This window comes from Penicillium atrosanguineum (assembly GCF_028827265.1).
Source record: "Penicillium atrosanguineum strain IBT 20685 chromosome Unknown utg000001l_segment0_segment0, whole genome shotgun sequence".
Classification (NCBI taxonomy): Eukaryota; Fungi; Ascomycota; class Eurotiomycetes; order Eurotiales; family Aspergillaceae; genus Penicillium; species Penicillium atrosanguineum.
Window position 1 is genome coordinate 483,203 of NW_026623133.1, and position 24,770 is coordinate 507,972.

Here is a 24,770-nt window from a genome sequence, read left to right on the forward strand (position 1 = left end):
TCAAATGAGGATGCTGTATGGCTGGAGACGGTCATCCTTCATGCATGGGATTGCATGGGACGCGACGCTGTTGGGCAGACCAGTCCGGCGGTGATCGATGGGATGGTTAGCCTTTCCCAAGTCCATAAGTTGCAGCCGCCGTTGTTGTGTTTAGTCGCAGGTCGGGGGTTTCTTTTTGGCCTCCCTACCCTGCACGATGCCAATCTCCCGTCTCGCTCCCTGAGTTCAGTATTATTTATTTCTCTGATTCATCAATCTCGCGCTTCGTCCTCTGCTCCATCCGAGGACTCCAGGGACACCCTAAGCCCGGAAAAGACGGACCTGCCTGAACCCATGACATATCACTTGCCCAGGGAGCATCGGGCATCTGTGGTCGCTCTTCTCCGGCGCTAAATCTATGGTGCATGGGTACTTCTACTGAAAAACTTGCAGACAGACCTCATCGATCTGGATCCCCCCCCCCCCCCCGGCCGTTAGTCTGCCACCCCACTTATCGTTCCCACCGCATTTGCAGACACCCCCCCCCCCTTCCCCTTCTCTTTGAAAATCTGCCTTGTTCGGCGAGGCGTCAATCCTACTCAACTCTTCACCACCGATGCGGCGCAAACTTGTCTCCAATAGCCTTGTGCCTGCTTGACGTCCCTCAGCCACCCTCGATGTATGCCGCTACTTGTCACCAACGGCTCTAGCTGTTGCATTCGTTATTTATACTGCCGTCATTCCCTCAATTATCTTGATCTCGCCTTGCGCATGACTTCTACCTGAGTCTTGCGATAGACCCGTAGAACGATCATCATGGATCAAATTCCGGTGCACTATCGTTCTTTGATGGCCCACTCCATACCAGAAGACACTCACACCTTTGATGCGTCAGCTACCTACCCTTCTCCAGTCTCCGCAACGACCTCTCAAGGGCTAAATTTCTCGCCGATTGGGCTAGGCATCTCTGGCTGTGACCTGGAGCCCGGCTTCGACAACTTAAGGGCATTTCCCCATGCAGTACCGTTTGCAGCTTCTCATGCACCTTCAAACCAGATGATTACCACCGAAAACTACTACGAAGCTCCTATGAAAGTCGACCATTTTTCCAGCGGACCTTGTTTCTCAAATTATAATGGCGTACCACCCGCGTCCAACACCCCGCTTAGTCTCTATGACTCACAGACCATAGGTCTATCCCCAAACTATAACTCGGCCTTGGAACTTGATGGACCGGTCAGCTACGCAGGGCAGATTCCTGCCTACTGGACCCCGACGCCGTGCTCGGGACCGTCAACTCCACTAGAAGCCGCCTCCGCGACCGGTCATTGGAATCAACCTTACTTCCCAGAGCCATGCATCACCGTTAATCCGCCGACGATACCGGTCGACAGAGGATCATACCACCCTACAACAGTCACAGATGGAAGCAGAACCCTCGCTAGCCATTACAACCCGGCACAGACTTCCTCTTCTCCTCGCAGCGCGACCTCAACGGAAAGCTTCTCCCCGAATCCTCCGCAGAACGTCAACAAAAACCGCAATCTCAATAATCACATGGACAAGGACATGGAGGACGGACGCAAATGTCCCGTGTGTGGGTACGTCTTCACCAGACGTTCCAACTGTACCGAGCACCAGAAACGGCATGACCCTTCCTTCAAAAAAACCTTCAACTGTTCCGGATGCAAGAAGACGTTTGGGAGAAATGCGGATCTTCGGAGACACATTGACAATGCGAGTCAAATAAAAGGACCGAAGAAAGGCACTGGCTGACTGGGATCCAGATTCATCGAGGAGTGCGCAAGCATGCCTGCGAGTGGTGTGAGTTCAAGGTAGCTCGACATGATTCCTTGATCAAGTAAGATGCACTTACGAATGGACATGTACAATTCGTATACTGATGTTTGTCTAGACATTTGGAGGAATGTGAGATGCGACCACGCGGTGCGAGACCCTCAACTAGACGTTCCCCTGTCAAAGAAGACGTCAAGCCTATATCAGCCTTGGCCAGGAGGCCAAACTCTAGAATCTGCTGCTCAGGTTCAAGAAACTGAAAGAGTGGCTTCACAAGCAGCCGGCGTGACCTCTTTGTAGGCCTTTGCCCGTGCCCTTTGTATACTCTGCCCTCTACGAGTTCTGCTGGGCAGAACCATGCTCAACATTCTTGCTTTAAACCCCATAAACTCTAGCATTTTGTACGGTCGAGCATAGCAGCGAGGCTGGTCCGACATTCCTCAGGCGTTGCATTTCGGGATGGATTTTTTCGCATGTACTACGACGCATTGGTGACGGACCACGATGGCGGCATTTTGATTACATTTGAATTGTTTTTACAGTTGTTTGTCAATCCATTCTCAGAATCACGAGAACCAATGTTCCAATGTTCCAATGTTCCAATGTTCCCGTGTTGGTGTGATATCATTGCAGTGGGTTCGACACACTGGCGCGCGGTAAGCCGGAGCTTGTCGGTTAATGAGCGGGTCCCTTAAATATTTGCACTGGAAGCTCAACCTGGCACTTGAGGGACTGGACAACAAAAGACAATTTGACCTTTTTTTTTTTTTTTTTTTTCACCGGCTATCTCGCTACCTTGACACCCTCTCTATTCTCCGAGATTGCTGGGCAAATGCAGTCTGCGATGGCCCCCGCGAGCGTGTAAAACTCCCCCCACGCGTAGCCCCTATACAGCCCGTCCATCCCCCCTCCCCACTCTCCTGACCACCTTAGCTTCGCAAGCAGAACAAGACACCGCGTAACCTTTCGGTCCGGTGAACAGTCTCGACTCTTGTAGTACTCCACCCATCAAAGCCGGGTCACACGCTAAGACAGGGTCAGAGGGATCTTCGAGACAAAGCGGGCCATGATCGGCGAAATAAGGGACGATTTGAGAAAAAAGGAACCCTCGCCCATAGCGCAATGTGGTCGGGGAACCTTCCGAAGCGCCCCAAGCTCCTCGAGCTAAACTCGTCCAGTTGATATATTGTGATCGTGTTATACCTCTTCAGGGCAAAGGGCTCAACGTCTATACAGCAAATGTCTCAGCCCCTTGAACCCGGACCGTTTAATTTTAATCTCGGAGTTTTGAATCCCATTGAGCTCGGCTAGTCACCGGAAACAAGATCGCACACTGGCCTGTGGGGTCAGCCACTTCTGGCCTGATACCCTTGAATCACACGTCGGACTTTGTCACCAAACAGTGTTGGTACTTCCCGCTCTCTCCACTTGCCCAGTTGAACCGGCTCCTGGTCCTCAAATGGGAGCTGGCGCAATCCCCGCAAGTAACAAAGCAAGCCATCGCGCCTGAGTGTCGATCATTGGTCTAAGCCGGTTCGAAATGACGCCGTGGACCACGATCGTCGATCTGCGTACTTTGTGTACTTTGCGAACGGGGTACGGAGATAACCCGTGTAGTATTCATATTGAGACTGTGCAAAGTACGGCATGATCCATCTGTATAAAGAAAGTGGTAGCTGTGACTTTCCATGGGCGAGACCCCCCCCCCCCCCCCCCCTTCCCGCCGAGGCAAATCGACCAAGTCGAGATGTCACAGGCGCTAAACCGGTGGAGATTGCTGCTCCGGAATGATGAGCATTAGTTCCCCTTGATCCTCGTATCGGGCCGCATAACAAACGCCACGATGGCAGGTCGAAAGAGGGGAAGTCGTCATAAGGGGTAATTCCGTACAGGAAGCTTTGGCCCTGGGGCCGCTGGAAGAAACCGTTGTGCAAGGATAACAGAGCCGCTGAGTTAGGAGATTAGGAGATTAGGATTTGAGTGTCGATCAACCACGATGCGCGCCTCCACTGTCCACAGATTGGTTCCACCAACGAAAAGCCGCAAAACGATGACAAAAACATCCCGGTCGTGGAGCTCTTTGGACGATTGTCTTATTTCCTTCAATTCTCAACTTTTTTTATTTTTATTTTTTGAAATCTCCTTTTTTCTTTCTTCATCACACGCTAGTCTCGCGTATCTTCTCCAGGAACAAAAAGTACGGGTGCCTTTGTTTCGTGGCATCGAAGGACATGGGCATCCAATCTACCAACAAACTTTTACATCCTGAATCATGGGATCGGCCTTAGTATAGACAAGCTAGTGATTGATTCATGGGGATGTTGGGTGTGACCGGCGTCACTGGAACAAATCGGATGAAGAAGCGGAGAAAAGTATTCCAAAAGATCTAACGAACGCCTCTCGGAGAAAGGCACGAGCCAGGCATCCACCTGAATTCAGTGGTATGGTCGGCTAGTGAATTGATGGCCTCAACCCACCCGGCCCACCGTGTGGTGACGCACTCGGTCTGTATGCCCACTGCGTACTCGGATTTCTAATGTGATTTTGGGAGTGGGAGTTTCTGCTTTCTTAAGCTCCACGTAATTTGGAATTATGGGAAACACTTTGTGGTACAATCAGGTCCCCTCGGATTCTCGGATTGGCCCGCCTGATCAGCCTCCTGTATATAGATGCTTGGTTAATAATTTATGTTCATGAGACCGTATCTCCGTAGAGTGCACTCAATCGTCTTTTGTATTGCCGCACTCTAAAGATCAAGGGGCTATTCAACTTGAAGGACATCACAAGGATCAGTCCAGTGTAATGTCACCTAGCGCTTTGGGTAGTTTTGTATCCACCGGTGTCGCTGCCGGCGAGTCCGACAAGTCGTCTTCCGTCCCATCTATGCGATTCGTCCTATCACTGCCAGCCGAGTTAGCATACTCAGTTCATAGAGTAAATCAAATCGGAAATATCCATCAGACGTACCCTTTCTCTCGCTGCTCCTTCAGATCAAGTTTTCGGACGACCAGAGTGCCAATGATTAAAAGAAGCGATAGGCAGGAGGTCGTGATGAAACCTTTGCGATATTCGGGCGCATCCACCTGCTGCCACACAATCAAAGGGAGCCACGCCTGGAGGACATATGCCATTTCGTTCATGCTGCCAATCACGAGAGATCGCTCTTCGTTGTCCTCGGAGCAAATCTCATGGGCCCAGCTGTTGCACGTCATTAATCAATAAGTAGAGATGCCATGTAGCCCGTTTCACTCACGCCATCAGGAGGCCGCTTAGCCCAAATCCAGAACCACAGATAATGTAGCAAGTCCACTTCCAACCGACCGGGATGTCCCAAACGGCTAACGAGACATAACTGATAATGTTCACCATCTGGCCCTGGTTAGCTTCTTGGTTACGAGGCAATCACAACAGTTTCCCACTCACAGCACCGAAGATAATTGGTGGCCAACGCTTTCCTTTCAGGAAAGAGTCCGAACACCCTTGATTTTATTAGCTACAACTTTCCTGGCAGCGCAACTTGATTGACTCACAGGCATAAGCGAGCGTAGTGACAACTTGAACAGCATAGGTTGTTGTAGGATATGCGTTGATCTGGCCGACTGAGTATTTGGGGTCTTTCGAGGCCTTCAAAAACCTGCGATGAATGCTTAATAACTATAATCAGCGAGGAAGTCATTCGAACATACTGCTGGAATATCGGCTGAGCCCCGGCAGCACCGTTGTTGAAGAGACTATGACTCGGATATTAGCGATGAATCAACCGAGAAAGCGTTTGTACCCACACGTAAAGTAGTGTAAGAAGATAGATGTGCCATGAAGAAAAGATTTTCTTCAGTTTTGCCTTATTATACGGCCCTCTGTCCTTTCTGCCTTCTTCTTTCATCCGCGTCTGCGCCAGTGCAACTTCCTAGTGCGACCATGGATGTTAGTATCAAAAGAGATAAGCCACACAGCACCAAGCGACCTACATCCTTGCTGAGATACCATGGGCTGGAGATTTCGGGCACATCTGGCAACAGAAAGAAGCCACTAATAGCGATCGGGAGAGAAATGATTCCATCGACTAGGAAGAGCCTGTCTCGAGTCAGATGAAGATCTTTGCTGGGCTCAGTTCCTGCCTTACCATTGCCACCCCTTGAAACCCCCTCGACCACCTAGTTGATAAACAGCATCCATAAGATATCCAGAGAACATGCTGGCAATACCGCTGCTCGTGTGAAAAATACACGATCGTTTGGCAAGCTCGTCTTTGCGATACCAGGATCCGATGATATACTGCATGCCGGGGTAAAAGGTGCTCTCGGCGAGACCTTGTGAGCGAGATGTTAGAGAAAGACAATCAACCATGAATGAATCATGGACGTACATACCGATGAAGAATCTTAGGACGTAGAACTGAGTGGCAGTGTTACATCTTGACAACGAAAAGGTGAGCACCGTCCAAAGAAGCTGGAAAAATTTAGCCGAAAAATCTACAGGTGAGAAGTTCATCACCTTACCTCCGCAGCTGGAATCCAGTATCGAGGGCGGATACGCGTCAGGAGTATGTTACTCGGGATCTCGCCGATAACATAGCCGACAGTCCAACACGTCTGCATATAATTGAGTTGATTGCCATATAGGCCCAAATCCTCTTTCCTGAATATTGTTAGGTTGTTGCGATGCTAATAGCTCCACTCGCGACGTACATTCCCGACACAAACGCATTATTGATGTTGGTCTGATCAAGATACTTAATAAAATAACCTGGAATCACAAAACGCAGTCAGCAACAATCTTAAAAAAGTCTCATAAAGAAGCAACCAACCCAGTGACGCGAAAGTCAATATCGCCGAGTCCAACTTGAAGAGCAATCTGCGCTCCTCTGGAGACTTGTCAAATGTATCCCAAATGTAGCTGACCCATCTTTTTTTCACGGGTTTCTGAACCACTAGGTCAGACGATTTGCCAGCTGCCTCCTCGAGACGGGTGGTTGACATATTGAAATTCTAAGATCGCTCAATGTTTCTTGGCATCCGACTGCGTTCTTATAAGGAGAAGGAAAATAAAGCCCCGCGTCAATTGATCGGCTGGAATGGTATGCTATACCGAAGAATGCTATCGGATCCACCCCGAGCATTTTTACCATTGAACTTGGTGGTAAAATTGCGTGCTTACCAGGCAGTATGTTTAATCTCATAGTGAAAGCGGGGATCTATCCATACTTGAGCTCTGGTGCCTTGTCATTAGCTCGGCAGGAGGGGGTAGCTTCTTGCTGTAGTCGAATGATGGTCAGCCTTGTTTGCGCAATTTCTGCGCGGATGAGAAACATCCGTACAAAAGTGCCACAATCTTATCAGGGAACGAAGGCTTACGAATTGATCCAGATATTACATTGACCACTGGTGTCATATCCCGCCGAGTGGTCATCATCGCGCACGCCGTGGAGCTCGCCATACACATCACTGATGGTGTGCCACTAACCTCTCACGGGTCTTGAAAATCCAATTTCCCCGCTTGGAGAATCCAAAGTAGCCAATTACATTTGTCAAATTGAGGGATCTCTTTGCATCATTTGCCGGAGCTGTGTTGTCTTCGGATATCATGTAGTTTGCCCACGTTCCCACGGTAGTATTGGTGAGAAGTAACTCGCTGATTCGATAGTCTCAAGAAACGAGCTGAATTCTATGATGAAACGATAATGACATGTCCTTTCATTGCCTTGATGTTTTCTCATGCGATCACCTCCACTTCTGCAGGTCGCTTGACCAGAGCTTCCGACTCAGAACTAGACTGAGGAAGTCCTTGCCAAAGCAAATGCAGCTTTTCAATCTGGCCTTTCTTGGCCTCTACCCAGGATGAAGTATGGCCTTCAATAAGGGGTAGTCCGCGATGCGCTCTTCCAGCGTTCACCCATTCAACCAAGCTCTTCACGTAGGCCTCTTCCTCGCCTTTGAGCGAATGGAAGCTCCGACCGTGCCCCCTTTCCCTAACTCGGGATTCATATTCGTCCCTTAAACTCTCGGTCGATGGCAACTGCGATATCCCAGAGAAGAATGCTGCAACGGCGATGGCCTGGAATTCAAAGAGGGTAAAAGTTGCGGTATAGAAGGGCACCCCCACAAAGGCCAACGTTGGATCTGGGATGTAGAACACGTCGCGGTGCAGATTGTGAAACTGGGCGCCGTCGGTCACAATGAATGAGTTGCTTGCATACGATGCAGTTGCGTCAGTCTCGTTGTACTGCGGAAGAAAAGGTAGCACCATTTGGTAACCTGTGCAAAGTATTACTAGATCGATGTCGCGCAGTGTTTGACCGGATTTTAGGTGCGCAATTATCGGCGAATGCTCGTCTGGTGACGGTTCAGACGAGATCAGTTCGAATTTTATTACTTCCTCAACTCGAAAGGTGCCTTTAGGAAGTGCAGTCGCTGGAATGTCAAAAGCACCATTACGGGTGCTCTGATAGACGTGCTTCGCGACAGGGCTAATCTCACGAGCAATGTCCACCGAGGAGACTCCGCCTCCTACCAACAGAACATTCTGAATAAAGTCAACATGCCATACTATAATGAGCACCTTATAGGATATACCTTTTGTTCAAGCCCCTTGGAGCTTCGGAATGACTTTGAATGTGTGATCTTTGCAGGCCATTTGGCTTTTGCTTCAGCCAGACCGGTGATATCAGGGATGAGAGGAGTATGATAGTGGCCTGATCCAACAACAACAGCATCGAATTTCTGTCCTCGGGTTAGATCTTACTCTTGGGCTACCTGAATCATGCCCAGGCGAAGCTTACCGCAGATTTCTGATGCTCAACAATATTTCCTGTGCCGGACTCCTCATTCAACGTAGTCCAGTGAACGTGCCAATTTTGATCTTCTTTATAGACTTGCTTCACAAGGGCGCCATAAATAGTTACATCGTCAACACCTGTCTTCTTAGATGTATCCTGGATGTATTCTTTGAGCACATTATGATTGACATAGTGCGGGGTGCCCTCGGGCCATGCATTGAGTTTCGTGCGGAGCAACGGGGTTGAGACGTTGTTGGTGAGACTTTCATAGCAGGGACCCGGGGGTGCGTGAACCAAAGTCCGTTGTTCATTCTCACTTCTATTGTCCTGGCTGTACCAACCCACATCCGATGGCCGGCGATTTGGATACTGAACTTCGATCGGTACTCGCTTGTCAAAAAGCCTGCAAGGTTAGTTGACGTAAATTGACGTTTTCAACACACTATCAGAACGTACCAGACACCGCCGGCCGCTTGACTCCTCTCAAAGACCGTCACTTCTAGCCCCGCGGCAAGAAGATGGGCGGCACTGACAATACCACTAATGCCAGCGCCAATGATTGCTACACGGTTTATTGTGCTGTCGGTCATTATCCCGAAGTACTTGTATTCCAAGATTGCTGGAAAAAACTTGCTTTCGAAGCAAGAAGTCCATTCCTAAACTATATGTACAAGTTCCTAAATGACCTAGTCGCCGCTGTGTCGGCGATGAAGCATTTGGGTCCAAAATCTCGCCATCGAAGCTACGGCATGTAATGTTAATGAAGTCCCCAAACTCCAACACCAAATGACTTTCGGAACGAACGGCATGGTTTCAAATGGATTAGAAATTCCACCCATGCAATCTTCGTGATTTGTACAGCACATTGTGGAATAATAAGTTCCCCGCTTGAAGTGACGCCGCAAGATAGTTGGCCTCAGATTGGCCCAGAGCTGCGCGACGAAAATAACAATTTTCTTATTGGGAAATGGTGAGGGGTAAGGCGAATCCCTGTATAGAGGGGCTATGATCTCGTCTGCGATGGGTGTTGCGCAGAAGACGCAATGTGGCGCGGCGATGATGTGCTCGGACTTAGATTATCAAGAGCAATAAGTATGGCACATATCTGCCCTCAAATCGAGGGATAGAGATACAGAGTTTTCTGATCAGCATGGCTCCTGCTCCTATTGATCCCCGCATTGTAGACGTCGCGCCGCCAAGGAAGGATAGTCTGAGTCTCCCAGGGCCAGCACGAGAGCGTCTTGACAAAGCTGGAATTGATCTCAGTGCTGGATATCCATATCGACCATCTCGTCCTCTTTTCGTGGATGACGTTTTCAACGTGAGAGATTATGATCGTCAGCATATAGACCCAGGCACTCGAGCCGATCCCGAGAAGAAGGCATTGCTGTCAGCAGCGAAGGAAGTGATTCATCTAACGAGGCACATCGGTACTGAGATTGTGGGCTTGCAACTCAGGGATCTCACAGATAAGCAGAAAGATGAACTAGGTTTGCTCATTGCCGAGCGGAGCGTCGTATTCTTCCGTGACCAGGATATCTCTCCACAGCAGCAGAAAGAGCTAGGGGAGTGGTTCGGCGAAATTGAAATTCACGTACGACATGTTCTTCATCTCCCCCAAAACTCATATCGCTAACGCCGTCTACAGCCTCAAGTGCCTCAGGTCCCTGGAGTCGCTGGTGTGAGTGTCATATGGCCAGCATTACAGGAAACAGAGACACCAGCCAGCTTCCGTCGACCGGGCGGATCATCACGCTGGCATACAGATCTTGTCCATGAGAGACAACCTGCTGGAGTAACGCACCTTCATAATGACACTGTGCCTACAGTGGGGGGAGACACCCTCTGGGCCAGTGGATACTCAGCCTACGAGAAGCTATCACCCCTCTTCCGCAAACTTATTGATGGCAAATCTGCCATTTATCGATCCGCTCATCCCTACTTGGACCGTAAGAACCCTGAGGCCGGCCCCAAATACGTGGAGCGCGAGCATCCTATTGTCCGCGTCCATCCTGCTACCGGATGGAAAGCCCTCTGGGTCAACCGGGCCATGACAAATCGAATCGTGGGTCTGGACAAGGCTGAAAGTGATGTAATTCTTGGATATCTGTTTGATGTCTATGAGAAGAATCCAGATATCCAGGTCCGCTTCAAGTGGAGTCCACGGACAAGTGCACTCTGGGATAATCGGTAAACCACGACTCCCTAGAAGTGATTTTGAGGAGAGTACAGACTGACAAATTTTAGCATCACAATTCATAACGCTAGCTGGGATTATGAGGGATCGCAGCCGAGACATGGAACTCGAGTAACCTCGTTGGCAGAGAAACCTGTTTTCGATGCTAAGGCACGCACTCGGCGGGAAGGGCTTGGCTTGTTGGGACCAGAGGAAATCCAGGAGCTGGCAGACTTGAGTGGCTTGGATTTGAAGTGAGCTCACCTCCATGAGTATCCCTGGACATGCGCGTGTGATAAAGGGTGGGGGCTTCACTCGTTTCGCGAGGCCAGCATCAGAACCAGACATCAAGATATACTGTAAATATGTACATATGCCTAAAGGACCTGCTGGAGCTCTATCATCAATGCTTATTTCGAGGCCAAACTCATTCATACTTTCATTCATGAGGAAATATCTCTCACCGCAATGTTCCAAAGCTGCAAGCTGTACTGCACATCCCTACTTGTGCTACACAGGAATACCTCTGACTCCAGGGCTGTAAGGGTTGGAAAGCATTGGACAAACCTGCCATCTGGAACGTTTTGTGCTTTTTTCTAAGTCATAAAAGGGGATTGAAACCCATTCTTAGGAATAAACTAGCTTCCCAAAGTATACTGATCAGCAATAAAAATAAGAAATTCTCAAGAGGAAGATGTTGAACTAGAGGGTCCAAGCTGCCGATCCATACCGCCTTGGGGGTAGTGCCGCCCCAAACATTCATTTGAACCCACCGCCCGCATTTCGCATTCCTTTTCTGTTCTTTCGACTTCAGGAACCTCTTATTACAGGCAATTGTTCAAGATGAGTGCTACCATGACAGTTACGGCTCCGCCGGAGATCACCGCTGAGAATGTGGCTTCTCTTTTCCCCGAAGTCGACACTTCCCTGGCTCGGGATGTCCTCCCCACCGCCCATGGCAGCGCCGCTCAGGAGGGAGCTGAACTCGCGGGCTACGACGAGGAGCAGGTTCGTCTGATGGACGAAGTCTGTATTGTCCTTGATAATAATGATCGTCCTATTGGCAGTGCCAGCAAGAAGGCCTGTACGTCCTAGAGTCACACATTCCCCTCCATTCTCTTAGGAGGGGTAGTGGCGGTCGCCTCCGATTACCAGGAACTGGTACTAACAATTGCTTTTTCTCTAGGCCACTTGATGACCAACATTGACAAAGGTCTCCTACACCGTGCCTTCTCCGTTTTCCTGTTCGACTCCAACAACCGCCTCCTTTTGCAACAGCGTGCTACCGAGAAAATTACCTTCCCTGACATGTGGACCAACACCTGCTGTTCCCACCCTCTTGGAATTCCCGGTGAGACTGGTGCAGAGCTCGATGCGGCCGTTCGGGGTGTGAAGCGTGCTGCACAGCGCAAGCTGGACCACGAGCTGGGCATCAAGGCCGAGCAGGTGCCGTTGGACAAGTTTGAGTTCTTCACCAGAATTCACTACAAGGCTCCTAGTGATGGAAAGTGGGGCGAACACGAGGGTATGTCATTGTTATGGACTCATAAAGCGGGGTGACTGCTAACATCTCACTAGTGGACTACATCCTTTTCATCCAGGCTGACGTTGACCTGGAGCCCAGCCCGAACGAGGTGCGGGATACCTGCTACGTCTCGGCCGACGAGCTGAAGGCCATGTTCCAGAAGCCTGATCTGAAGTTCACTCCATGGTTCAAGCTGATCTGCAACTCGATGCTCTTCGAGTGGTGGAGTCACCTGGGCACCCCGGCCTTGGACAAGTACAAGAACGAGACCGAGATTCGCCGGATGTGAGATCTCCAGCAATCTTCAACTTTCCTTTCTTTCTCGATACATTCTCCGATACCTCTAGCTCGTTTCATCTGCATATTGTACCATCTTACGCACCATCTAATCCACCACATTGGAACACTTCTGAAAAGCCTCTTGAAGTTTAGGAACTCAAGCGATTGACTTGGTTCATTCTCATATTAGCAATATTAGCAGATTTCAGTCATGACATGAATATGTGAATGCAGCCGTAAAAAGGCACCGCCCATATACAATGCAATGCAACGCTCCCATATAGCAAAGTTATCAAAAAAAACGGAAATGCAAAGAAGTCAGATCGAAGGTCTCAGCCGTTTCGGTCCGTTGACAGAAAGAGAATACAACTGCCCAGGATCACCGTGCCCACCACTGTAAAGACGACCTGAGTTTTCCACCCACTTTGGACAAGAGCTGCCTTGCGGCTGTACTTCATGACGGTTCGAGCGTAGTTGAAGAACCCATTAGCGAGACAGGTCAAGCTTAGTAACCAGAAGATAATGCCGAGGGGAAGAGCCATGCGCCGCTCCAGACCAGAGGGCTGCTCCCGGAAATGGAACGAGATGATGATCGCGAGGGAGACGACTGCCAAGTACATGGACAAGCGCAGCCATGAGAGAAAAGTGCGCTCGTTGGCGCAGTGGTCGCGGGCATCGGAACTCGTATTTTCAAAGAGCAGCGCGCCTAAGAGGGGCCGCGAGAAGAGGATGTGGTGCTGATCCTCGACATGTCTACGAGCGATGTTAGTGTCTGTTCAAGAAAGAGATAAATGAGGGAGGCGACCAGGTGAGCGCGATACAGTATTGGGGATGATCATCAGGTGTTCGTATATTGATGTAAACAAGCAATAAGAACCCCGGAATTTCTCAAGGACGAGTAAACTCTTGTGCCGCAGGCCCACAGTCTCCACGGGTTGGACTTACTGTTCCACCAATGCAGGTTTCGAATGAGCCGGGTTGATCAACGGATTATATGGTCCTCGGGCGAGGACATTAGGCTGATCCATGTTCCAGGTTATCGTGAATGAGAATGAGGTCAAACAGATAGGAACGAAGAGTCGGAGCGCGGGCCTTCACAAAGTGTCACCTGACCCCCGCTTGCGGTTGATGTCATGGCACAAGATCACCTGCCGTGTTTACCCAAAGACTATAGTTTTCAATAAATTTGTTTAGGCATTTCCCACAAAACCTTGGAGGCAGAGCTGTAGCTATACGGGTCCGTCGAGCAAATTGTCAACTACGCACGTAGCTCTAATGCCTCAGGCAGAGATTGTGACCGTCCCCCTTTTTGACCCGCTTTCACTGTTGCACTGGAAGAGATAATGCAACTAGGACCAAGTAGGCGATTTGGGCTGACTTATATGGTCATGAGAATAAAAAAAACAGAACTACAAAGAAAGATTCTCTGGCAATTGCCGAAGAGAAATGCCCGAGAAGAGATTTAGAAGTTTTTGGTGGCCAAGAGAAGAAAATATCAGACCCATTTGGATTTTCTCTTTCGTCCAGCTCTAATGCTCTAACTAGAGCTCTCAGGTAGGAAACTCTTTTCCGGCGATCAGATCCCACGATGCAACGGTGTTTATATTGTAACCGCCATCTCTTTCAGTTCGGCGGTCTAGCTTCATTTTCGCGACATGATACTTGACATACCACAGGGCAGTCTCACGAACAGAATCCCAGTCAAGCACCGAAGACCCCATTGCTTTTCCATCACGTTGAATTGATCCCAGCGTCTCTTCTACCCATGTAAAACAATTATAGATATCATGGGCAGGCCTGGGCTCGTATGCGGGAACAGGAGTATTCCGAAGAACGGAAAGAAGCCGTTCCTTGTCTATGATTTTACCAATCATGACTCGGATAAGAACCATAGTAGTTCCTGGTAGCAGTGAAGTGGTCTCCTCTACAAGCTGCCAGACTGGTCCCTTCGTTGTCAATTTCTCTATCGCATCAAAGCGTATCCCGCTTTTGCTTGGATTCTTTTCGGTCTTAGGCCCAATAACTAAGCCCCAGTGGTATCTGTGAGTCAAAATTTTAGCGGTCACTTAGATATAGCAGGCTATTCAAGTTCTATCTTCCTTACGCGTCTTTCTTTCCTGACGTTTCAGACTTTCCGCGCCGAGCGTAGAGAGCGACGTATAGACGATCCTTGTTTCGAATCATGGTAAGACGGGTATGTGATGCTTGGGGATCGATGAGAGTTGGCTAAGTGCCTTCAGGAAGTAATAGTGGGCGTTTTTATATCTTGACTGACAGGGAATCTGTCTCCTGGAGTCTGGCGCTTAGCGTTGGGGCAAACGCTTGCCCTAATGGAATGCAGCCCCAGGCGCAAATTATGAAACACTAGACGTATTAGGACTACCAATGTATTAAGAGCCTCATATCACGGCGGCTATCGCAGCTATGAATAGATACAGAAGTGTAAAGGAGAGCTGGTATTACAGACAATCCCGCCGGCAGATCACGAATCATTGCAAGGTTGCGATGATGTCTAGGGCCCCAAGATAGAAGACGGCTATACTTCGTAGTATAAGTCAATTATGTTCGATATATAATCTTATCCCAACCTTTGATGGTTTATGCCTTCTACGTATGAGCATCTTTCGGGTCCATGTATATCGCCTAAGTGACAGCGAGTGGAGACCTCCGGATGCTGGGGAATGTCTACGGGTATAGCCTCAAGAGATCGGGAGGGCCTAAATGATGAACAGTCATATGAGACAGCAACATACCAACTCTGAGATGTCTAGGTACCTTACCTAGCTGGGCTCAGCTGTTTACTTGCTTATTTTTTCTGCATGTCTTGGCGAACCGGGCACGCCTTCGGTACTATCTCTCTCGCGCTTCATAGTCCGCTCTCATGATTCGTTGGATAAAGTAGTCAAGTGGGACAAATCAAGCGTTTGGCATTGAAAGCGACAAGCGCACGGTCGCAGTGGGTCGGTGGAGAAGAAGATAGCGTGAAATTGGTTATTGTCGAGTCATGCGCTTGACACACCCTTGCGTGATGGGAAGACCGGACTGCTCAGATCTTGCGTGGATCCAGACTAGGAGGTTGAAAATTCGCTTCGCATTGACCTTACCTGATCCTGACGTAGATTGGCACCGGAGGCGAGGCTTGGAGCAGAAGCAGAAACGGCGGTCGGCTCCTCCCCACTTGGACCCAGCGCAGGATCCGTATTTTCCTTCCGAGCTCTTCAGCTTCCAACTTCCTCTTCCGGCACCGTCTGTAGAGAGTGTAGATGATGCAGGAGCTGCCGTAAATTTCCTCTCCCATTATGGCCCCTCGCAACACCCTCTCCGCGGATGCCGCGGAGTATCAAAGTCCGTTCAGTCGGTCCTTCGCCTCCAGCTCGCCCATTGCCGCGTCCATCATTGCCCGAGACCTCGCTCACTACGCCGACGAGGACTCAATCAACACCAACGATACCTCCGACTCATCGACCGTGCGGCCCGCCAGCAGCCATGCCGGGACCAACCCGCACTCCCTAGCCGGCTCTTATCGCCGCCCGAGTTATTTCACCTCCGTCAACCATACCACCGTAATTCCCTCAAACGGCGACTACCAGCCTTTGACGCAAAGCGAACGGGAACTCGCGATCGAAGAAGAGCGCCAGCTGCTAAGCGATAACAAGGTCATTCCTACGGAGCACGCCCGCGGAATACCCCACGGACTGCAACATAAGCTGAGCAGCCTATTCTCGACATCTCCCCAAGAGAGTTCTTCCAAGCAGTATGGCCCGATTCGAAGTGCAAGCGGAGTGGACGCCGAGACCGGGGCGATTGCCACCGAGTCTACCGCGTTGCTGGAACCTCCCCGCGGTGAAGGTGACGCGATGGGACCGGAGGAGATCGATCGGAAATGGGAAGAGGCCGTGACAGCTGGTCTCATCAACACGACATGGCAGCGGGAAGCTCGGGTTATTGGAAGATACTCGGCGCCATTGATGGTGACTTTCCTGCTGCAGTACTCGCTGACAGTGGCGAGTATCTTCACCATCGGCCACTTGGGCAAAGAGGAGCTTGGAGCCGTCAGCTTGGCTAGTATGACGGTCAGCATTACTGGAAACGCGGTTTATTCTGGCCTGGCGACCAGTTTAGATACCTTGTGTGCACAGGCTTATGGATCCGGTAAAAGGAAGCTTGTCGGCCTGCAGATGCTGCGCATGGTGTTTTTCTTGTGGTTGGTGACTATTCCCATCGCCATTCTCTGGTACTTCTCCGAGCACATTCTGGCAAAGATTGTACCGGAGAAGGAGGTGGCTCAAATGGCTGGTCTATATCTGAAGGTTGCTCTGCTGGGAACACCGGGGGTTGCTTGCTTCGAGAGTGGCAAACGTTATCTCCAGGCCCAGGGGGTCTTCTCGGCATCTTTGTATGTGCTGCTTCTTTGCGCGCCGTTGAATGCGTTCATGAATTGGTTTTTCGTTTGGGTAAGTCCCTCTTCATGTACCTTGAGACGCGTTGATACTGACAGCCATTGCAGAAACTCGAGATGGGCTTCATTGGTGCACCAATCGCCGTTGTAATCACAGAGAACCTAATGCCAGTCTGTCTCTTTATATACGCCTACTTCTTCGTGGGCTCGGAGTGCTGGTGTGGCCTCACCCGACGAGCCTTTGAGAACTGGGGTCCCATGATTCGCCTTGCACTGCCGGGTCTGATCATGGTGGAAGCCGAGTGTTTGGCATTCGAAGTCCTGACTCTGGCGTCAAGCTACCTCGGCACCACCGAACTCGCAGCGCAGTCGATTCTTTCGACCATCTCGAGTATCACATGGCAGATTCCCTTCCCGCTGTCTATCGCTGGTAGTACGCGCGTTGCGAATTTGATCGGTGCCAGCCTTGTCGGCCCCGCAAAGACCTCGGCCAAGGTGAGCTTCTGCGGTGCTACCATCGTTGGTCTATTCAACATGGTTCTGCTCATGTCTCTGCGAAACTACATCCCGATGCTCTTCAGCTCGGACTCTGAAGTTGTCGATCTCGTCGCTGAGGTCCTTCCTCTATGCGCGGCTTTCCAGCTCTTTGACGCTCTGGCAGCCAACTGCAACGGTATCCTTCGTGGTCTCGGCCGCCAGGAAATCGGTGGCTACATTCAACTTTTCTGTTATTATGCCATTGCCATGCCCATTAGTATGGGCACAACATTCGCCTTAGGTTGGGGCGTGATGGGTCTGTGGACTGGTGTGGCTCTTGCTCTTCTCCTTGTATCTGGAGTCGAGTTCTTCATTATCGGCCGAATCAGTTGGGAACGGTCTGTTGAAGAAGCTCAACTGCGCAATGAGCTGACTTGATTCCGGGGCCATCTATGATGTACATGAAATTCATATACGATACATCTGATGAAAATTTGGCCATTTTGAACATTCATTTGTACAGCGAGAGCAGATCATAGGGCTCAATAGAAGGAGTCAGCGGGGTTGGTTAGACTGAATCGAATTGTATATAAGAGTGGGGACTGTTAATGTGAATGCAAGATGAATTCATGATATCATTTGAGACTGCACGTAGCTTCTAACGGAACATTGAATGGTAAACCCACAATCTAATACTCAAGGATAGCCCATGTCTGTTCATCCATAGTCGAGAAAATCACACCCGCTCCGAGCAGCTCCTCACCGGCACGGGCAACATCCGTAGCAGGCAAATTGAGCTTCGAGGCAATCTGCTGCATGTGAAGACCAGTGTCATCCTGGGGCTCCGTCTTGAGCAAGTTGTAGATCTTCTTCGCGAGGGGCGACATGGACGCGAGAGCCCGGTTCTGGCCCGCACCGTAGTCATCCGCACCGCCCATAACGGCATCGCCAGCGGCACCATTGGCACCAGCGCCGGCGCCACCAGGGGGACCACGAGTGAAGAATAGATGCACGGCAGTAGCCTCGAGAACGTGACAGTGCAACTCGTTGATATCGGTCACGGGGCGCACGCTATGGGCACCGATATAGCGCTTGTGGCCGAAGGACTTGATGGCTCCAAAGACACGGGCGTATCCGTCCGTCTTGACCTCGCTCTTGCCATCGCCGGGTGGCTTGCCCCCATCCATGTCCATGTTGTCAGCTGTGGCTGAGTCCACCCACTTCTTGACCTCAACCTCGCCCGTGCCATCGTCGATTTTGTATGTGATGTTTGTGCTCTGGGAGCTGATGTTGCGTACCTGGCCGATGATGAGCACGTTGGCCACGTCTGCGTTGTCGATCTGGTAATTGGCTTCTGGGTAGGGCTGCGAGGCGTCGTTAACCTGCTTAATTGTGACAGGGCGGAGCGTCTTATTATCGCGGTCGCCAGACTAGTCGAGTGTTAGTGACAATGCCACAAAAATAACAAATCCATCGTACCTTTCCGCCGGAAGGGCTGTTGGTCTCGCCTGGCATGAAACCGCCACCGCCGCCGCCGCCGGACCCATAATTGTTGTAATTGTCTAAGTTAAATGTCAGTATGCAGTTAACGACACGTTAAGCTAGGTCACCTACCCATGGTGAAAGTGTGTGTGAGTGAACAGAGGAGAGTCGTAAAATCATTTTACCTCATCGGGCGAGCGTGTCGCGCGTCGCGGGGAGCCTGTTTGTGCTGTTTGCACTCGCTGTTCACCGCCTTTGGTTTCCTCGATTTTTTTTTGCGGCGAAGTTGACGGAATGTTTCGACGCAGACCGACACCTTGAAAAGATATTTTCAAGCGTGGAGATTGTCTGAATATTCGATTTTTTTTATTGATCTATCGGATTATTGTTCCCCAATACTCCTTCACTCTCATTTTGACGCATGAGAAATCTGTTCAATCGTTATCATATCCATTTCCGCCTTTGATCGGCGCATAACCTTGAGGCTTCAACCATGCCTCACCGCGACTCGTCTCCGGCTATGTCGGAAAACGAGTTCGATATTACGAACTCGCTCTTCCAGAACGATAGCGAATCCGACAATGACGAAAAACCCCGCCGCCGCCAGAAGCCCAAGCCCGCTCCTACCGGAGATCTCGACTTCCTCGGCGCCGATGACGACGATGACGAGACCTTCATTGCGAATCAGCAGGCATCTGCCAACCGAAAAGGGGCCAACCTCAAGGGTCGTACTGTGAAGAAGGGTGGTGGCTTCCAGGCCATGGGTCTAAACGGCAAACTGCTCAAGGCGATCGCCCGCAAAGGATTTTCAGTCCCGACTCCCATTCAGCGCAAGACGATCCCTGTTATTATGGACGACAAGGATGTGGTGGGTATGGCCCGTACTGGTTCCGGAAAGACTGCAGCATTTGTCATTCCCATGATCGAAAAGTTGAAGAGCCACAGCACCGCATTTGGAGCCCGCGGATTGATTATGTCTCCCTCTCGTGAATTGGCCTTGCAAACGCTCAAGGTGGTCAAGGAAATGGGCCGCGGTACAGATCTACGATGTGTTCTCCTTGTCGGTGGTGATAGTCTTGAAGACCAGTTCGGTATGATGGCAGGCAACCCCGACATTGTTATCGCTACACCTGGTCGTTTCCTGCATTTGAAGGTCGAGATGGATTTAGATCTCTCGTCTATCAAGTATGTCGTCTTCGACGAAGCTGATCGACTTTTCGAAATGGGTTTCGCTGCGCAATTGGCCGAAATTTTGCACGGCCTGCCTACCACCCGCCAGACACTTCTCTTCTCCGCTACACTGCCCAAGTCACTTGTTGAATTCGCACGTGCTGGCTTGCAAGAACCCAGTCTGGTTCGTCTGGATGCTGAAAGCAAAATTTCTCCTGATCTCCAGAATGCTTTCTTTGCGGTCAAGTCATCTGACAAGGAAGGAGCTCTTCTTCACATTCTCCATGAAATCATCAAGATGCCTACAGGGCCAACCGAAGCTTCCTTGAGATTCAGGGAAGGCTTCAGGGACAACAAGCGCAAGCGAGATGGAGAGAAGCGCAACACCTGGAAGGAATCGCCCACCGAACATTCCACTATTGTATTCGCTGCCACCAAGCATCACGTTGACTATCTCTACTCCCTTCTCGTCGAAGCCGGCTTTGCTACATCCTATGCCTACGGTACCCTGGACCAGACTGCTCGTAAGATGCAGGTCCAGAACTTCCGAAGCGGTATTTCCAACATCCTGGTCGTCACCGATGTGGCCGCTCGTGGTATCGATATTCCCGTTCTTGCCAACGTCATCAACTACGATTTCCCGTCGCAGCCCAAGATCTTCATTCACCGTGTCGGTCGTACTGCTCGTGCCGGTCAGACAGGTTGGAGTTACAGTCTCGTGCGCGACGCGGATGCCCCGTATCTGCTCGACCTTCAGCTTTTCCTGGGCCGACGATTGGTCCTTGGCCATCAATATGGCGACAAGGTGAACTATGCTGAGGATGTCGTCGTGGGAACGATCCCCAGAGACCCGTTAGCCCGAACCTGTGAATGGGCCAACAAGGTCCTGGATGAGGTCCCGGACATTCACGCGCAGCGCCAGGTTGCCACAAGAGGTGAGAAGCTCTACATGCGCACCCGAAACGCCGCATCTGCGGAGAGTGCCAAGCGAGCGAAGAAGGTCACTTCTTCTGAAGACTGGTCTACCATTCACGTCCTTTTCAACGATGCGACTAATCAGCTCGAGGCCGAGCGAGAGTCGATGCTTGCCCGTATCGGTGGCTTCCGGCCCCAGGAGACTATCTTCGAGCACCACAACCGACGTGCCGGAAAGACCGGCAAGGCCGAAGGTGAAGAGACCATTGAGACTATCAAGCGAATTCGCACTACTGTCGACAGAAAGAAGCAGCGCGCGCATGCCAAGGAGCAGGCCGATCTGATTGAGGCTGGAGGCGGTGGCGATGGAGAGGATGCCGATGAGATGGACGAAGACGTTCCTGAAGAAGCTGGAGAGAACATGTCCGAGGCGGACGAGTCGGACCTGGAGGTAACCTTTGGCGCCTACTCGAAGAAGGAATCCGGCGACAAATCCAAGGAGTCATTTACCGCTACGTTCCAGAACCCCGACTACTTCATGGGATACAAGCCCAACCACAGCAACGCCGCGGAAGATCGCGGATACGGTGTGCACTCCGGTACCAACTCCAACTTCACGGCTGCCTCACGCGACGCAGCCATGGATCTCAATGGCGACGACGGACAGAAGCACTTTGGTGAACCTCGCTCGACCATGCGCTGGGACAAACGACACAAGAAGTACGTGGCGCGTCAGAACGACGAGGACGGATCGAAGGGCGCGCGAATGGTGCGCGGCGAGAGTGGTGCCAAGATTGCCGCCTCTTTCCGCAGCGGTCGTTTCCAGTCCTGGAAGAAGGGCAAGCGTATGAGCGGTATTCCACGCGTCGGCGAAGCCGAGCAGGCTGGCATGGGCCACGGCATGAACCCCGGTGGTCGCGGCGCTGGCGGTCGATTCAAGCATCACCAGAACCGGGCACCCAAGCGGGCCGACCCGTTGCGACACGACTACGAAAAGATGAAGAAGAAGAACGATGCGGCGCGCGAGCGACAGGGCCCGGCGGCCACCGGTCCGCGGGGCAAGAGCGAGCTCAAGTCGACGGACGATATTCGCAAGGCTCGCAAGCTACAGCAGAGACGGCAGGAGAAGAACGCGCGTCCGCAGCGCAAGAAGCGTTGAATAGGAAAGTCAGGAGTTTGTACCTAATTGCCTTTTTGTTGTCTATATTTTGCATTGGAGATACCAACGTTGCCGAATCCAAATCAGATGATTACCAAATTTTGTATGTGAATCACCGTATACGCAGTACACGGCATGCATGATACGCTAGTTCACTTCAAGTGCTTGGGTAGCTAAGCTAGTCCCATGTCCGACGATTTAGAATTGAGCTTTACCTACATGAATCTGTCACGCGACGATCCCGGTCTCGGTGCAGGGAAAGAACCGTTAGTGCACGGTACACACTGCCCTCAGCGGAAAATCACACATGCTCGGGCTTTTCTCGATGAGCTCCACGAGGAAATAGCCCTGAATGACCCAAATAATCTCCGGGGCTCGATCGGCGAATTTGGCGATCCCGACAAGATTTGGAATAGCCTGAGATAGGTAACCCTGGTGCGTTTACATTAATCCAATAAACCCAATGGACCCCAATAAATCCCCTAAGAGTTGAAAAATACCTTAGACATAATACCGGGTATCGAGTCCAGACTGGAGGCGCACTATTGAAATCAAAGCAGGCACCTGGGCAGATCGTGCATGAACGGGGTGACAGACCCCTTGCTGCTCCGCGTGCATGTTCCAGCTGTAAAGGGGCTGGAGCCGCCTTTTGTTTCCCCTGCGGCCCTGGGTCGGCAATGACGTTCATGTCTAGGGGCGAGGATGATCGCAAAACCCGGAACGTTAAACTTGGAACATACAATGCCAGACCCTGGAAATGATACCCAGGGTGCGACGGAGTACTAGAGACCCGTCCATCGGTATCACCATGAAGGTATGAAGGTCTCGTTGCCGATAACCAGAAAGGGTCGTATCTAGCCCCATCTAGGTGAGGCCCAGGCTTTTTTCAATAAATTATTTTCCCGAGCGCTAGACTATTTCCATAGGCGCTGATCCAACCACACTTCGGGGACGGTGGGTTAGGTGGTTCGTGCCTCTGCAGCCGGCCGACTCATGGTTCATGGCAAACCGCACCTGGGCTGTTGTGAGACCTCTACCCCTCGAGACTGTAACAGTAACCCTTCACCTTTGTGTGACGGAGAATAAGGGTCCGGCGAATACACTCTACGGGGTGGCGAAGACTTTGAAACGGCTGAAAAATGTAGCCAGGATGTTCAGCTGATCCGTAAGATGCCTGAATGGAGTAGAAAATAAGGTGGGAACCCTCTCTCAAAAAAGAGCTGAGAAGGAAACCGGAAAAATAGGGAGTCAAGAACGGTAGAGGGAGGCTTATTCTGGTCCCTATGGGACCGTAGAATCGGATAAAATCTGGTGGGTTGCAGTATCCTAAATAGTGCCTGAGCATGATTTCATTTTTCGTGTATCCCTCCTCAAAAGTACGGAATGCGCATTTCCATTGCCGAGTTCGACTATTGGCAATGGCTGCGGGCGCCGTCGATCCGTCAATCCCTCACCTTGCGTCCCCCCAGTCTTGATTGGCATGCCCCCCCTCCTCTTTATTTTATTTTATTTATTTTAATTTTAATTTTATTTGCTTCTCTACTAATTTATTGAATTTTCATTCGATTCGCTCTGCCATGTCGATATCCCATTTCATCTTAGTGCAAGTAAAAGGTGTCACTGACAGCGACTGGTGCCCCCCGTCTAATGCAAGCCACTGCAGCCCGAGAACCGAGTAGTTCGTGCCCCAAAGATGTGAACCGCGGGCCCTAGTTCCTCTTAGCTTGGTAAACTACCTAGGACTAGTGACTATCGTAACTATTGTTCCTAATTATCACCGAATGAGGATAATCCCCACTCTCCCACCGTTGGAATCTCTTTGCCCCCTCCTTCTTTCCTTCCCCTCTCTCCTCGAAAAAAGGATCTCCATCATGGTCGATCCAAGTCTATCAGCTACTAGTGTAGTCAGCGACCACTCACCGGGTCCCTAGCCTACTTAGTAGTCCGAGACCCGCCCACTTGACCTCTCTCTCTCTCTCTCTCTCTTTCTGTTTCTCTACGCTATTTACTTGTATCGAAAGCCTGGGTCCCGCAGGCCGGGTGTGCTACTCTGGAGAAACAATAATAACTAATTAATTGTTATTCTCTTCCATTTTCTCCTATGGGGGCTGCTTCTACTTTTCACCTCTCACCCCCCTGTCCTATCCCATAGAGGACGAAACTTTGGGTATGAAGACATTTTGGGTACTTCTGAGTTGAAGTGGCATACTTTAGTGTGTCTTGACGAACAAGCAAATCGCTTTTTCCGGTATAGTCCCACCGTTTTCCTTGTATTTCTCTTGTATTTTTTAAATTCCCTTTTCCCCTTTATCCCACTTTATCCCGCCTTTCTGCTCTGCCACCCCTGGAGGAGCACGAGAGACACTAGAGGCAAGGCGTGGAGAAAGAGAGGGGGCTTTGACACGCTGCAGCGTGATCCTAGCTCGATGATCGACCGCCATCCTGCAATAAAGACGCCCGAGGGGAAAGACATGCGCGGCTATGAGTAACCCTGCTGTCATGATCTGGAAATCTCCCGCTGATCGATGCAGTCTATTTTCTGACTCCTCCAATAGCGGATCTCTTCTTCCACGGATTATAAGCTTGGGTCTTCCAAGGAGGTGACGGCCTTCTCTGTTCACCGCTGACGCCCGGTAT

General features: G+C 50.7%; 10 protein-coding genes across 10 annotated transcripts; 5 read left to right on the forward strand and 5 right to left on the reverse strand.

Moving 5' to 3' along the window:
* Positions 1-795: 795 nt before the first annotated feature.
* On the forward strand, positions 796-1,755 carry N7443_000172 (uncharacterized protein; the record flags this gene model as incomplete). The annotated part of the gene is made up of 1 exon (XM_056880228.1): positions 796-1,755. The coding sequence occupies one exon, from the start codon at positions 796-798 to the stop codon at positions 1,753-1,755; it is 960 nt and encodes a 319-aa protein (XP_056745466.1).
* A 2,810-nt stretch (positions 1,756-4,565) lies between these two features.
* On the reverse strand, positions 4,566-6,755 carry N7443_000173 (uncharacterized protein; the record flags this gene model as incomplete). Its single annotated transcript, XM_056880229.1, has 13 exons — positions 4,566-4,677; positions 4,744-4,974; positions 5,030-5,145; positions 5,200-5,255; positions 5,307-5,410; positions 5,463-5,507; positions 5,559-5,683; positions 5,733-5,850; positions 5,900-6,086; positions 6,147-6,225; positions 6,276-6,414; positions 6,465-6,522; positions 6,584-6,755. The coding sequence occupies 13 exons, from the start codon at positions 6,753-6,755 to the stop codon at positions 4,566-4,568; spliced, it is 1,542 nt and encodes a 513-aa protein (XP_056745467.1).
* Positions 6,756-7,488: 733 nt separating this feature from the next.
* Positions 7,489-9,141, reverse strand: N7443_000174 (putative FAD dependent oxidoreductase; the record flags this gene model as incomplete). Its single annotated transcript, XM_056880230.1, has 4 exons — positions 7,489-8,298; positions 8,349-8,495; positions 8,555-8,954; positions 9,008-9,141. 4 exons carry the CDS (start codon positions 9,139-9,141, stop codon positions 7,489-7,491), a joined length of 1,491 nt encoding a protein of 496 aa, XP_056745468.1.
* A 560-nt stretch (positions 9,142-9,701) lies between these two features.
* N7443_000175 (TauD/TfdA dioxygenase family protein) lies at positions 9,702-10,985 on the forward strand (the record flags this gene model as incomplete). The annotated part of the gene is made up of 3 exons (XM_056880231.1): positions 9,702-10,145; positions 10,200-10,741; positions 10,799-10,985. The coding sequence occupies 3 exons, from the start codon at positions 9,702-9,704 to the stop codon at positions 10,983-10,985; spliced, it is 1,173 nt and encodes a 390-aa protein (XP_056745469.1).
* A 585-nt stretch (positions 10,986-11,570) lies between these two features.
* Positions 11,571-12,541, forward strand: idi1 (isopentenyl-diphosphate delta-isomerase IDI1; the record flags this gene model as incomplete). The annotated part of the gene is made up of 3 exons (XM_056880232.1): positions 11,571-11,811; positions 11,914-12,252; positions 12,306-12,541. The coding sequence occupies 3 exons, from the start codon at positions 11,571-11,573 to the stop codon at positions 12,539-12,541; spliced, it is 816 nt and encodes a 271-aa protein (XP_056745470.1).
* Positions 12,542-12,863: 322 nt separating this feature from the next.
* Positions 12,864-13,559, reverse strand: N7443_000177 (DUF202 domain-containing protein; the record flags this gene model as incomplete). The annotated part of the gene is made up of 2 exons (XM_056880233.1): positions 12,864-13,284; positions 13,477-13,559. 2 exons carry the CDS (start codon positions 13,557-13,559, stop codon positions 12,864-12,866), a joined length of 504 nt encoding a protein of 167 aa, XP_056745471.1.
* A 522-nt stretch (positions 13,560-14,081) lies between these two features.
* Positions 14,082-14,715, reverse strand: N7443_000178 (Isopentenyl-diphosphate delta-isomerase type 1; the record flags this gene model as incomplete). The annotated part of the gene is made up of 2 exons (XM_056880234.1): positions 14,082-14,571; positions 14,636-14,715. 2 exons carry the CDS (start codon positions 14,713-14,715, stop codon positions 14,082-14,084), a joined length of 570 nt encoding a protein of 189 aa, XP_056745472.1.
* Positions 14,716-15,830: 1,115 nt separating this feature from the next.
* N7443_000179 (MATE family efflux transporter) lies at positions 15,831-17,845 on the forward strand (the record flags this gene model as incomplete). The annotated part of the gene is made up of 2 exons (XM_056880235.1): positions 15,831-16,985; positions 17,039-17,845. The coding sequence occupies 2 exons, from the start codon at positions 15,831-15,833 to the stop codon at positions 17,843-17,845; spliced, it is 1,962 nt and encodes a 653-aa protein (XP_056745473.1).
* Positions 17,846-18,096: 251 nt separating this feature from the next.
* On the reverse strand, positions 18,097-19,025 carry N7443_000180 (uncharacterized protein; the record flags this gene model as incomplete). Its single annotated transcript, XM_056880236.1, has 3 exons — positions 18,097-18,837; positions 18,887-18,969; positions 19,022-19,025. The coding sequence occupies 3 exons, from the start codon at positions 19,023-19,025 to the stop codon at positions 18,097-18,099; spliced, it is 828 nt and encodes a 275-aa protein (XP_056745474.1).
* A 357-nt stretch (positions 19,026-19,382) lies between these two features.
* Positions 19,383-22,133, forward strand: N7443_000181 (ATP-dependent RNA helicase DBP10; the record flags this gene model as incomplete). The annotated part of the gene is made up of 1 exon (XM_056880237.1): positions 19,383-22,133. The coding sequence occupies one exon, from the start codon at positions 19,383-19,385 to the stop codon at positions 22,131-22,133; it is 2,751 nt and encodes a 916-aa protein (XP_056745475.1).
* Positions 22,134-24,770: the final 2,637 nt, after the last annotated feature.